The sequence below is a fragment of the Sceloporus occidentalis genome, unplaced genomic scaffold (genome assembly GCF_023333645.1).
Source record: "Sceloporus occidentalis isolate IW3139 unplaced genomic scaffold, rSceOcc1.0.p SCAF_49, whole genome shotgun sequence".
Classification (NCBI taxonomy): domain Eukaryota; kingdom Metazoa; phylum Chordata; class Lepidosauria; order Squamata; family Phrynosomatidae; genus Sceloporus; species Sceloporus occidentalis.
The window spans coordinates 2,845,089-2,860,000 of NW_028317029.1; the positions used below are offsets into that span (position 1 = coordinate 2,845,089).

The following is a 14,912-nucleotide window of genomic DNA, read 5'->3' on the forward strand; positions in this document are numbered from 1 at the left end:
AATTGGGTTACCCAGCTCTTAGCTTGGAAAGTTAAATTTTTTCTCTCTAATGTTTAAGGTAGTTTCTCCCCCTGGTTGCACTTGCTGCGGTGTGGCAATGCCTGCTACCTCCGCTGGTGTAGCCAATTTACGCTAGGGCCTAGTGTCTGAGCTCTGTAAGTCCGCTCCCAAACGCCTAGGACTGACAGTCTTTGGATGCTTTGCCCTGGGGTGAAACAGGTGAGTGGGTCGTCAATTGCCCACTCATTCACCTTTTTCCGTTTCCAACGCTGCTGCTGGTGGTGGTGCCAGTATCTTTTGCCAGTTCGCTTCCTGGCTGAAATCATGCCTCAGATGTCCCTAATGGAAAGGGTAGTTTCTCCCCCCTGGTTGCACTTGCTGCGGTGTGGCAACGCCTGCTACCTCCGCCGGTGTAGCTAGCTTATGCTAGGGCCTTGTGTCTGAGTTCTGTAGGTCTGCTCCCAAACGCCAAGGACTGACAGTGCTTGGATGCTTTGCCCTGGGGTGAAACAGGTGAGCGGGTCGTCAATTGCCCACTCATTCGCCTTTCCCAATTCTGCTGCTGCTGGTGGTGGTGCCAGTGTCTCTCTTCAATGCCAGTTCGCTTCCTGGCTAGTGTCATGCCTCGAATGTCCCTGATGGTAAGGGTAGTTTCTCCCCCCTGGTTGCACTTGTTGCGGTGTGGCAACGCCTGCTACCTCCGCCGGTGTAGCCAGCTTACGCTAGGGCCTTGTGTCTGAGTTCTGGAAGTCCGCTCCCAAACGCCAAGGACTGACAGTTTTTGGATGCTTTGCCCTGGGGTGAAACAGGTGAGCGGGTCGTCAATTGCCCACTCATTCGCCTTTTCCAATGCTGCTGCTGCTGCTGCTGGTGGTGGTGCCAGTGTCTCTTCGATGCCAGTTCGCTTCCTGGCTAGTGTCATGAATCAAATGTCCCTAATGGTAAGGGCAGTTTCTCCCCCCTGGCTGCCTCTGTCTGCGGTGTGGCAACGCCTGCTACCTCCGCCGGAGTGGCCAGCTTACGCTAGGGCCTTGTGTCTGAGCTCTGGAAGTCTGCTGCCAAACGTTTAAGACTGACAGTGTTTGGGTGCTTTGCCCTGGGGTGAAACAGGTGAGTGGGTCGCCAATTGCCCACTCATTCGCCTTTCCCATTTTTCAATGCTGCTGCTGGTGGTGGTGGTGGTGCCAGCATCTCTTCTCTGCCAGTTCGCTTCCTGGCTAGAGTCATGCCCAAAATGTCCCTAGTGGTAAGGGCAGTTTCTCCCCTCTGGCTGCGTCTGTTTGCGGTGTGGCAACGCCTGCTACCTCCGCCGGAGTGGCCAGCTTACGCTAGGGCCTTGTGTCTGAGCTCTGGAAGTCTGCTGCCAAACGTCTAAGACTGACAGTGTTTGGGTGCTTTGCCCTGGGGTGAAACAGGTGAGCGGGTCGCCAATTGCCCTCTCATTCGCCTTTCCAATTTTTCAATGCTGCTGGTGGTGGTGGTGGTGGTGGTGGTGGTGGTGCCAGCATCTCTTCTCTGCCAGTTCGCTTCCTGGCTAGAGTCATGCCCAAAATGTCCCTAATTGTAAGGGCAGTTTCTCCTCCCTGGCTGCCTCTGTCTGCGGTGTGGCAACGCCTGCTACCTCCGCCGGAGTGGCCAGCTTACGCTAGGGCCTTGTGTCTGAGCTCTGGAAGTCTGCTGCCAAACGTCTAAGACTGACAGTGTTTGGGTGCTTTGCCCTGGGGTGAAACAGGTGAGCGGGTCGCCAATTGCCCTCTCATTCGCCTTTCCAATTTTTCAATGCTGCTGGTGGTGGTGGTGGTGGTGGTGGTGGTGCCAGCATCTCTTCTCTGCCAGTTCGCTTCCTGGCTAGAGTCATGCCCAAAATGTCCCTAATTGTAAGGGCAGTTTCTCCCCCCTGGCTGCCTCTGTCTGCGGTGTGGCAACGCCTGCTACCTCCGCCGGAGTGGCCAGCTTACGCTAGGGCCTTGTGTCTGAGCTCTGGAAGTCTGCTGCCAAACGTCTAAGACTGACAGTGTTTGGGTGCTTTGCCCTGGGGTGAAACAGGTGAGTGGGTCGCCAATTGCCCACTCATTCGCCTTTTCAATGCTGCTGCTGGTGGTGGTGCCAGCATCTCTTCTCTGCCAGTTCGCTTCCTGGCTAGAGTCATGCCCAAAATGTCCCTAATGGTAAGGGCAGTTTCTCCCCCCTGGCTGCCTCTGTTTGCGGTGTGGCAACGCCTGCTACCTCCGCCGGAGTGGCCAGCTTACGCTAGGGCCTTGTGTCTGAGCTCTGGAAGTCTGCTGCCAAACGTCTAAGACTGACAGTGTTTGGGTGCTTTGCCCTGGGGTGAAACAGGTGAGTGGGTCGCCAATTGCCCACTCATTCGCCTTTTCAATGCTGCTGCTGGTGGTGGTGCCAGCATCTCTTCTCTGCCAGTTCGCTTCCTGGCTAGTGTCATGCCTCAAATGTCCCTAATTGTAAGGGCAGTTTCTCCCCCCTGGCTGCCTCTGTCTGCGGTGTGGCAACGCCTGCTACCTCCGCCGGAGTGGCCAGCTTACGCTAGGGCCTTGTGTCTGAGCTCTGGAAGTCTGCTGCCAAACGTCTAAGACTGACAGTGTTTGGGTGCTTTGCCCTGGGGTGAAACAGGTGAGCGGGTCGCCAATTGCCCTCTCATTCGCCTTTCCAATTTTTCAATGCTGCTGGTGGTGGTGGTGGTGGTGGTGGTGCCAGCATCTCTTCTCTGCCAGTTCGCTTCCTGGCTAGAGTCATGCCCAAAATGTCCCTAATTGTAAGGGCAGTTTCTCCCCCCTGGCTGCCTCTGTCTGCGGTGTGGCAACGCCTGCTACCTCCGCCGGAGTGGCCAGCTTACGCTAGGGCCTTGTGTCTGAGCTCTGGAAGTCTGCTGCCAAACGTCTAAGACTGACAGTGTTTGGGTGCTTTGCCCTGGGGTGAAACAGGTGAGTGGGTCGCCAATTGCCCACTCATTCGCCTTTTCAATGCTGCTGCTGGTGGTGGTGCCAGCATCTCTTCTCTGCCAGTTCGCTTCCTGGCTAGTGTCATGCCTCAAATGTCCCTAATTGTAAGGGCAGTTTCTCCCCCCTGGCTGCCTCTGTCTGCGGTGTGGCAACGCCTGCTACCTCCGCCGGAGTGGCCAGCTTACGCTAGGGCCTTGTGTCTGAGCTCTGGAAGTCTGCTGCCAAACGTCTAAGACTGACAGTGTTTGGGTGCTTTGCCCTGGGGTGAAACAGGTGAGCGGGTCGCCAATTGCCCTCTCATTCGCCTTTCCAATTTTTCAATGCTGCTGGTGGTGGTGGTGGTGGTGGTGGTGCCAGCATCTCTTCTCTGCCAGTTCGCTTCCTGGCTAGAGTCATGCCCAAAATGTCCCTAATTGTAAGGGCAGTTTCTCCCCCCTGGCTGCCTCTGTCTGCGGTGTGGCAACGCCTGCTACCTCCGCCGGAGTGGCCAGCTTACGCTAGGGCCTTGTGTCTGAGCTCTGGAAGTCTGCTGCCAAACGTCTAAGACTGACAGTGTTTGGGTGCTTTGCCCTGGGGTGAAACAGGTGAGTGGGTCGCCAATTGCCCACTCATTCGCCTTTTCAATGCTGCTGCTGGTGGTGGTGCCAGCATCTCTTCTCTGCCAGTTCGCTTCCTGGCTAGTGTCATGCCTCAAATGTCCCTAATTGTAAGGGCAGTTTCTCCCCCCTGGCTGCCTCTGTCTGCGGTGTGGCAACGCCTGCTACCTCCGCCGGAGTGGCCAGCTTACGCTAGGGCCTTGTGTCTGAGCTCTGGAAGTCTGCTGCCAAACGTCTAAGACTGACAGTGTTTGGGTGCTTTGCCCTGGGGTGAAACAGGTGAGCGGGTCGCCAATTGCCCTCTCATTCGCCTTTCCAATTTTTCAATGCTGCTGGTGGTGGTGGTGGTGGTGGTGGTGCCAGCATCTCTTCTCTGCCAGTTCGCTTCCTGGCTAGAGTCATGCCCAAAATGTCCCTAATTGTAAGGGCAGTTTCTCCCCCCTGGCTGCCTCTGTCTGCGGTGTGGCAACGCCTGCTACCTCCGCCGGAGTGGCCAGCTTACGCTAGGGCCTTGTGTCTGAGCTCTGGAAGTCTGCTGCCAAACGTCTAAGACTGACAGTGTTTGGGTGCTTTGCCCTGGGGTGAAACAGGTGAGTGGGTCGCCAATTGCCCACTCATTCGCCTTTTCAATGCTGCTGCTGGTGGTGGTGCCAGCATCTCTTCTCTGCCAGTTCGCTTCCTGGCTAGAGTCATGCCCAAAATGTCCCTAATGGTAAGGGCAGTTTCTCCCCCCTGGCTGCCTCTGTTTGCGGTGTGGCAACGCCTGCTACCTCCGCCGGAGTGGCCAGCTTACGCTAGGGCCTTGTGTCTGAGCTCTGGAAGTCTGCTGCCAAACGTCTAAGACTGACAGTGTTTGGGTGCTTTGCCCTGGGGTGAAACAGGTGAGCGGGTCGCCAATTGCCCACTCATTTGCCTTTCCCATTTCCTTTTCCATTTCATTATTTTCCTTCTGATACACAACCAACCAAACATAACACACACAATAACACATATAACACATATAACACACAGTGACATCACACATAACACACATACACACACACTTACAATGCACAAAACACAAGGACCTTTTCCTTGTTATTTGCCCTGGCCTTCACTCACTAATAGCATTACATTAACACTATAACTCACACTTCACCCTATAACATTTTTCCATCCACATACCTGCCAACAGACCCAACTTTTTCAGGGACAGTCCTGCTTTTTTCCAGTCCTGTCCCATCTAATTTAGCTAAACTAGGTATGCAAAATGCAAATACACATAGGTAGTTATAGCTCGGTAGGTAACGCTACTATAAACATTTAATAAATATAATCAAGTACTAAATAATAAATCTAACTTTAAAATACATTTAAATAAACCCCTATTTTTTTTTAAAAAAAAACATTAAAATTTAATTATTATTATTTAGACATAATCCATCTTTAACCAAACCAGTGCACTGCTACTAATCTTAAACATAACCGTACATTAACCCTAAGCTATTTTTTAGTTCTTGTCCAACATTTTTCCATCAGCATACCTGCCAACACACCCAAGATTTTGGTGGACAGTCCTGCTATTTTCCAGTCCTGTCCAATAAGTAAGTTGGGTTGTTGCAAAGTATGCCATTGTAAATAGGTAGCAAATGTTAGGCATGTAAAGTGGTCCAAAATCAATTTAAAAATGTAAAATATTCCCTATTCTTTTATTAAACATCTATGGACAGTACACCTCGGTATGTGTGTGCAACTCTATTGGTCGTTTCGGCAGGGGGCTCGCCTGCCATCAACGAATGAAGTGCATTCTGCAGTTCTGCAATTCACTCGTTGATGCCAGACCAGCCCCCTGCCGAAACGACCAATAGAGCTGCACACACGTACCTTCACGGCAGCTGCTGCTGCTGTGATGTGTTATTAACCCCGTATTAACCCCTGCTAGGCAACCAGGAGGAAAACGAAGATTAAACGAGCACGAAGAATGTCCGCGAATATTCGCCCGAAGAGAAGACAGGAACGGGCGAATATTCGCGGAATACGAAGATTTTTTTTTCCCCGAAGACGAGCACGAAGACGAACACGAAGAGCCCCCTGGTGCCCAAGTCTAATAAATAATGTTTTTTGACAAAAATAAAGTAATATTTGGCAATTTGAGATTCATTATTAGACTATATTGTAGAAAACAAAATGTTATTGAACAAAAAGAAGCACAAAGAAAGGCTAGAAAATTAATAGGGTGAATGATTTCAGTTATCAAGAACAAACAGCTAAAGTAGGTATGATGTCCTGTTTAAGAGGTTCCAAGATGGCGATCAGTATCTGAGAGTTCTATCAAGGAAAAATGGTAATCTATTCAATAAAGTCGATGGTCTTATTGTGTCCAGGATTGTCAAAATAATCTGGTAACCATTATGTCTATAGTAAGGGCAGTAAAGCTTGGGAATTCAGAACCAGAAAAGATAGAAGATGAAAGGGTTTAAAGAGTGGACTGGAATATATTTTTTTTTTCAAAGAACAGCAAAAAGAAATAGATTAGTTCAGTCCAGAATATTAGGGATTAAAATATATATACCCCTTTTAACATCATAAAATTAAACAATTATTTATTTTTAATCAGTAAATCATTTTTAAAAGGTAAGAATACCTACTTCCAAAGGCCATAACCAATGCTGACTTTCTGTTAAACATATACAATTCATTTTATACAGGAATATAAGATACAAATATTATACTAGACTTCCTTAACATGACAATGAAGACAGTTATCCTAAATAATTACCACTGTACAATATTTGATTAAAACAACACCATAAAAACTCAAGGCAGCTTAATTAGATACAATAGATGCGACTGCAATCTTGTGTAGGTATGAGATCCTAATTAGAAATAGATCTGGACTTTTCCCAAGAGTCTTTTTTTTTTGACCGACTCTTGTTTTGCAATATTAAATTGGTTAATTAATGTAAATGTTTCTTTTGGGAAATAGGTAATAACAATTGCTATGTGTAATTCCAGACGTTTAATCAGTATTATATATAGAGGTAGATTTCAAATGTAGTCAAAGAACGACCCATTTTTAAAGATACCCAAACCATACCAGATCCTTTTAATGAGCAATTACTATATTTTTATATAAATATAAGGGAGTATAATAATGCATAATCACAAAAGCATTATATTACGTGCATACATACAAACATCTATATAATATAGGCAATCTGTCATCGTTATTCCCACTCCCGACTATTCCAGAACGAGTAAACACACTGAGGGCCGTTAATCAAATCTATTGGAACAGAAAGTTTATTTCTTGTGGATGAAAACGACTACAGTGTATATTAATGTTTTTGGAAACTCATGTCTTTCTTCAATGGCTGGCTCCAAAAAGGAGCCAGGAGCCTAAAACAATGTTTAGCCGCAGTGCCCCTGCCCAACATTTTGAGATCCATTAGCCTTTCCTGACCATTTTTAGCATGCAAACCATTTACGATTGTATTAGCCCTCCTCTGAACTCTCTCCAATATGTAAATATCCTTCTGGAGATGGGGTCTCCAGAACTGTACACAATACTATATGTGAGATCGGTAAAGTGGCAGAACCACCAACCTCTTCCCGCTACTAATGCCTCATACTATTTATGTATTCACAAAGGGAGAACCAATCTGTAATTTTTCTATCAAGTCATACTTTTAAGTGTATCTAAAATCAGTACTTGTTTATTTTCCGATTGCCGTCTGTAACATTTCTACCAAACAACATTCAAAAACAAATAATTACAAATAATTTGTAGAGTAATTGGTGAGCTAAAGTTGATATTATCTCGTTCTGCTAGACTACTTAGTTTTTCCAATTCCTGTGAAATCTTATGTAAAAATAAAAATTCTAGATGTTATGTTATGCATATGTTCTAAAAATATGTACATTTTCTACAACTTTTTTTAGTACAAAGCATTGTGATATTTATAAGCGATGTATACTTTAGTTTACTGTATGGGCCTTTGACAAGGTTAACTTGTAAAACATTTTTAATTAATAATGAGATTGCTGTCTATGTTCATTTTTTGTAGGAATAACAGCATTTAGTAAATATGAGTTATGTTATAGTGATAAAAATACAAATTGCATAGGTATTTGTATTGTAATTTATACACCAGATGTTACGGAACATATCTTTTGAGTACGTGTTTTAATTTTTATGTATTTATAGATGTGTTACTTGGCAATAAGTTTCAGGTATATAAGTTCTTTATACACTACCATTCAAAAGTTTGGGGCCACTTTCTTGGGAAATATCATAGAAGGAAAGCCTTAACATGAAAAACTTATATGCTCTCTATTTTAACAATTTTGAATTAGCTGTGAGTAAACTTAAGTTTTATAAAACAAAACATTTTTTTTTTCAGATTTTATAAATAAAAAACAAACTATATTTTGAGAAACTTATTGTAAATTACAAAATTAATAACCAAGTATTTGATTTTATTTAGAATGAAAAACACAAACATGTCAAATCACACTAATTTGCTTTAAAAAAATCTGTTATTTTTGTATCAATGTTTGTATCAACTTCACCCCCATGTTTTGTCAAACACAAATCTGTCCACTGAATTTGACGACTGTTTTGTTTTTCCCCTCTACAAGATAGTATATATTGTATGTACTATACAATACGCAATTTCAAAAATCTTGGAAAATGATTTTTTTTTGTCTATGTCTTTGTTGTATTCTAAAAATGGATAAAAATATGTATTTCCTCCATATGTGAATCAATGTAATTTTATCATATATTTGTTAAAAAAGTTTGTCGATATACTTCTTAAATTCAAAATAATTAAAAAAAATATTTAAATGTTAGTTTTTTAGCACTAACAGGTAAATACTTGGTAATACATCATGCTGTACTATGTAAATAACATCACGTTATCAATCACGGTTTGTTGTTAAGTGTATAAGCATGCCATTAGATAATGCCATTGTCAAGACATGTTATTCTCTGTTTCCACCTCTTTCCCCAATGCTGCATTGTGTGTTTCTCTTTAAAGTTTCCCCTTTTCTCATTATAGGAATCTCCGTATGTAATGTACAAGAAAAACCATGAGATGCTAGAGGGAAATGATAAGTTTGAAGGATATTGTGTAGACCTGGCTTATGAGATTGCAAAACACATTGGTATCAAGTACAAGATCGCCATTGTTCCTGATGGGAAATATGGAGCAAGGGATTCAGATACAAAAATCTGGAATGGGATGGTGGGAGAGCTTGTATATGGGGTAAGCAATTCACAGGTTTTAAACAGCTGAAATTAAGAAATACTACCAATGTACAAAAAATATATTTGTTAAATAAAAAAAATATAGTGATAAAAGCAATGTTCCTATAGAAAAGTCAGTAACTGGCCTCCCCAAAAACCTTATGGCCATATATTGCTTAGCCCAACGATGCGTCAAAGCACCCTAAATCTTGGTTCCAAGATTACCATGAAACTGAATCATTGGTAGAGTAGTGCTTTTTACCCAGGCATGTAACTAGAAACCACTAGAAAATTGCCCCGGGGACCCCTAAATTCACCAAGCAACTGTCCCACAGTGACACCTTTACTCCCAAACAGCTTTTGAGTGCAAACTTTGCCCCTAAGCAGCTTATTAGTGCAATCCTAACCTTCAAACACTCTGCCTGTGGCATCTTTGTCCCGTAACAGCTTGTCCGTGCCATCATTGCCCTCAAACAGTTTGTCTGTGCCATCATTGCCCCAAACTGCTTTTTTGCACCTTGCCACATACACACTGTTACACATATGTAAACACGCTTACACATGCTAACACACATACAATTACTCATACTCACTAAGACAAATGTACACATTTATTCTCACACCACCACAAATGTACACTCTCACACCACTTACATATACACATTCATGCTCACACACAAACACAACACTTACACAGTCATGCTAATACACATTCCATCTCACGCCACTTACACATACCTTCTTACACACACTTACACATACACATTTAGGCTAACACACAAGCAATTACACATTGATGCTTGTACATACAGATGCTTCCACATACACATTGATGCTTTCATACTCTTATACATAGACATCCATGCTTACATACACTTATACGTAGACATCCATTCTCACACACTTATACATAGACATTCATGCTCACACACACTTATACATAGACATCCATGCTCACATACACTAATACATAGACATTCATGCTCACATACATACAAACATACATACCCCTCCTGCCCATCAGTACACACCTCCTTCCGCTGCTGCAGCTTTGGTTCTGCTGCTTGCACACTGCGCAAGCAGCCTGGGTTTCACCGCTGAGTCACATGACATAACTGTTGCATTCCTGTTCCCCGTGCCAGTTAAACACTGTTTTGAGAAAGGGGCCTTTCTGGGCAGGAACCAGTGTTTATGCCACTGCTTCTAACCCCCCGAGACTCTCCTGTGATTTAAAACTCTCCCTGGACTCTATTAATGAGCTGCAGTTGTGGTGGAAATGGTGCTTATTCTAGAAGTCTGGTTAGGACCTTAAAATTCAAAATTTGTGGTGCTTGTGAAATCATTAATATGTACAGACAAAAAAGCAAGTAATCAGTGCACACACAGGAAAGACATACAGTGAACTCCATTTAAAATTACCTATATATATGGGGATGTTGTCACACTATATGGCAATATATTGCTAAGCCAGCCACTGCATCAAAGTACACAAATTTTGGCCTATTTAAACCTAAAATGACTGTATTGATTAACATGGAGTTGCGCTTAATTTATGTCATGGCAGACTTTGTATAAAAGAGTATACAATATATTTCTATGAAAGATCAGCCAAGACATAATAAGTATTATGTAAAAGCCATTTAAACCTAATGTTGCAATGTGTGATGGAAAAATCTGAGACTATGAATAGAGAATTGTGAAATGAGTTTAAAGTTTTTTTAGTAATGAAAGATGTTTTATTTTTTCAGACAATGAGCTCCAATATAACTATTTTTTTATTATTAGGCTATGCAGAGCTTTCCCTTTAATTGTGGAGTTGCTTTAAGAGGGCGCAGATTGGAGGAAGGGCTAGTCACGCATAGGGTCATGGCTAGCTGTGCATGCGACAGTGCTAACAGCAGGAGGCCTTAAGTAGGCTGGGAGTAGGAGAGGAACACCTTTCTCCACCCAGAGAAAGAGAAAAGTGACCCAGACACCTAAGAAAGCAGAACTTCACTTGGAGAGTCCAGGTCAAACCCAAAGTGTGACTATATATATATATATATATATATATATATATATAAATATATATATATTCATCTTTGGTGCAGTTCCTAGTTATTTAACAGGTTATGTTATGGCATTAATTTATGTGTCGTAGAAAAAACAACAATCTATATAGGTTAAATTATTTTTATGCTGGCAGTTATTTATGTCTGTCTATATAGGTTGTAAATCTGTGATACTGGACATGACGGTATCAACTTGTTTTCTCACTTTTTTTGTCTTACAGAAAGCAGAGATTGCTGTTGCTCCATTGACCATCACCTTGGTACGAGAAGAAGTAATTGACTTCTCAAAGCCCTTCATGAGTTTAGGGATTTCCATTATGATTAAGAAGCCTCAGAAATCCAAACCAGGTGTTTTTTCATTTTTGGATCCTTTGGCTTATGAGATTTGGATGTGCATAGTTTTCGCTTACATTGGTGTTAGTGTAGTCCTTTTCCTGGTGAGCAGATTTAGTCCTTATGAGTGGCACACAGAAGAACCAGAGGATGGAAAGGAAGGACCCAGCGACCAGCCTCCAAATGAATTTGGCATATTTAATAGCCTCTGGTTCTCTCTTGGAGCATTTATGCAGCAAGGCTGTGATATCTCACCAAGGTTAGTATGACTAATTATATTGCTTACTCACTTATTCACCACGCCAAACACTGGAGCACAGAATCTTAAATAAATTGTATGTCTGCTGTTGTACAAATATATAACTATATAACATGTTTGATGCTAAAACATCGGGTGCATTAACATGATGTTTCCTTATTTGGCCATAACCATGTACTGGGATCGGAAAAAGAAAAATCAATATTGGTTGGGTTTAGGGATTAACCCTAGATACACCATGGCAACACACACATGCAATATCAGATTATCTATCTATCTTAAAATATGTCTGTTGCCTTGCTATAATGATTAAACAGTTTAAATCACCCTTAAACTGTATTATTTTAAAGCACTGCTTTAAACTCTAGTTTCAAAAACATTAAACATTATTGCAGAGCTCTCTCCACATTAGGTTTTGTTTGCCGCTTAAAATATTGACACATAGCGTATTTGGTTAAATTCTACGACTTCATTGCAGAAGTTCTTAGAAATGCATTTCTCATCAAACTTTTCTATTCTGTTCAGGTCTCTCTCAGGTCGTATTGTTGGAGGAGTGTGGTGGTTCTTTACTCTCATAATAATCTCTTCTTATACCGCTAACCTGGCTGCCTTTTTAACCGTTGAAAGAATGGTATCACCTATCGAAAGTGCCGAAGACTTAGCCAAACAAACAGAAATTGCCTATGGAACTCTAGATGCTGGATCCACAAAAGAATTTTTCAAAGTAAGTAAAAAAAATCTTGAAATATAACAAAGTATGATCTAATTTGGATAAAGATAACTGTTATTCACCTTCAAATACTATGCTCCTACATACTTGTTCTGTAGTCATGGATACTGTGTTTCCTTGATTCAATGTGCAATATATTTAGTCATTCTGCAAACAATATCATTAATTCTGAAAACTGTACTGTACCTGTAATCATTTATAGTGCTTACTACCTAATTGTGATAGCTAAGCTCTTGGCATTCTAACAGATAACTAGCAATAGTTGTTATCCATAAATTTTACGAATGCATGGAGCAGATATCTGCTGGCAATCAGGCATAAAAATATTAATTTGCATGACTTTTATAGATCTGGGCACACAAGCAAAATAGTTTTTGTGAGCACAAATCGTTATTACACATTGTCTGGGTGACACAGGTAAAAGCAAAACATAATTATAAGAACATAATTTTATAGATCCATCCAGAAGGTTGTGAAATAAAAAATGTCACTAACGCAATTGTTATGCAAGTTGGATATGACAGGTTTCTTTGTTCTAAGACGTTACGGCCTTAACACGTTACATAGATGTATTTTGTATGATATGAAATGCAGATCATGCCATAGGTAATACCAACTAAATAAATGCATTTCTAAGAAGTAAGCAAATGATTTAAGTGTTCTACTGTGTGTTTAGGCAGCGAGCATAAAGTAAAATCACGGAAATTATTATTTCTTTTATGTTGTCGGTAAATATTTGTGGTGTACAGCCATGGTAAGTCAGTCTTAGGGCAGCTTCCTGATTTGCCTGGCACTGAGTGCCTGGACCAGGGAGAGGGAACTGACAGTCACCCCCAAAAGTACTAAGGGGGTCAGATACTTCTTGTTATTGGTTATTGATGTAAATCACTTGTAATTTGTACAGTTTGTAATTTGTACAGTTTGTATGCTTTATGTGTGACGGTAACCAGGTACCTAGTTTGAAACATGGAATATGGATTTACCGACATTTTATGTGACTTTACCACCTACTGAGAGCAATTTATAAAGCTGAGCAAAACATTTAGGAGAAAATAATGTTACAAAATGTAATTAACATATGCCTCTTCTGCTGCTTATAGCTATAGATGTATATAGATGTTTTTAAGGTTGTAGAACACTCATGTCTAGGTAGGTGAGATCATTCCAAATATTGGTTCCTCAAGAATTGCATCATTTCTTAGCAAGAGTATCATTGATCCCTTTTTCGCCTAAATGGGTAGTTTACAAAACTCAGGCGTCTGTGCAAATTCAAGATCCTTGAAACTTACTGTTTGTTTTGTTTCTAAGACCTGGTAATTTTTCTTAAACTATGCATTTGAATTTTGTCTTTTATGGTACTTTAATTATACCTTTAAAAAAAATTCTCTCGGTAGAGATCCAAAATTGCGGTTTACGAAAAGATGTGGACCTACATGAAGTCAGCAGAGCCATCTGTATTCACTAAAACGACGGCGGAAGGAGTCGCGCGCGTACGGAAATCTAAGGGGAAATTTGCATTCCTTCTGGAGTCCACGATGAATGAATATATTGAGCAGCGGAAACCTTGTGACACGATGAAAGTCGGAGGAAACCTGGATTCCAAAGGCTATGGAGTGGCAACGCCAAAGCATTCTCTATTAAGGTGGGTGGAATAGTATAACAATATAATATGAGTTGTTATAGTATTCCACCTTCCCTGATGTCCCCTGATAGTTTTTTTGTGTTGTATGTGAACATGGTATGTTATTTTTATTTCTACTTATTCCATTTCATTATTTATGCGGTAAAACAGGTAACACATTCTAATTTATCCATCGTCCTTTGTTCCTTGGGTCATGTATAAAGCAAACTAGTTCAACGCTCAAAAACCATTACAAATCCTTTGTCACAAAATAAGTAAAACTAAAAAGCAGTTCCTAGAATTTTTAAAATTGCAAGGATTAAGGTGGAACCCCTAGCCTGCTTGAAAACCCTAGAATTAATAACACCATATATTATAATATATATATATATATATAATATAAAATCGAGCCAGTCAAATATATTATATTGCTCTGATTATGCTTAGAAGTTTTATTCTCTTGCCATTATAGAAACATAGAATTTGATGGCAGGTAAGAATAATTCAGCCAATCTAGTGTGCCCATTTTCTTGTTTAAATTCCCTCATGATTATTAGTTATTGTTTATATCGCGCCATCAAATTCTACAGAGCTGTACTGCTGTTCCATTTATCTACCACCTCCTTTGTAAAATGAAACTTCCTTACGTTGCATCTAAAACTTCTGTCGACTATGGCCTCTTGTTCTAACATTTCTCCTCTAAAATAAACTTCCCTCCTATAATTTGTTAAAATATTTCAATGATTTGGAGTCTACAATACTGAGCACAATAAACTAGGTGAGACCTGACCAGAGATCGGTAAAGTGGCAGAACCAGTTCCTTCTTCCTGCTACTAATGCCTCTCGCTATACAACCCGGCACCCTGCTTGCTTTCTCTGACGCTTTATGGCATTGTCTGCTTACCTTTAGGTGATCAGAAATAATTACTCCTAAGTCCCTCTCTTCTGTTGTCACTGACAGAACAGAGACCCCCAATGCTATATTCTGCCTCTGGGTTTTTACATCCCAAGTGCATCATATTACATTTACCAACATTAAACTGCAAAAATCTCAGCCATTCTTCTAATCATTTTCTATGCATTATTGTAAACAGGGCAACATGTTGAGCTAGATTTGCATATACATGGCCTATTG

At 41.5% G+C, this 14,912-nt stretch overlaps 1 protein-coding gene across 8 annotated transcripts in view; it reads left to right on the forward strand.

The window, feature by feature from the left end:
- The window catches only part of LOC149288905 (glutamate receptor 4), a 206,348-nt gene that overhangs the window by 176,218 nt on the left and 15,218 nt on the right, over nt 1–14,912 (forward strand). For 2 of the 8 annotated variants that reach the window (XM_089491230.1, XM_089491229.1), the window contains exons 10-13: nt 8,596–8,802; nt 11,056–11,426; nt 11,952–12,150; nt 13,551–13,798. The exons of 1 other annotated variant lie outside the window; for it this stretch is intronic. In XM_089491230.1, coding sequence (XP_089347356.1) covers nt 8,596–8,802; nt 11,056–11,426; nt 11,952–12,150; nt 13,551–13,798 — 1,025 coding nt within the window. The remainder of the gene's footprint in view (nt 1–8,595; nt 8,803–11,055; nt 11,427–11,951; nt 12,151–13,550; nt 13,799–14,912) is intronic. 5 more of the 8 variants (XM_089491233.1, XM_089491232.1, XM_089491235.1 and 2 more) reach the window with 4 other exon arrangements.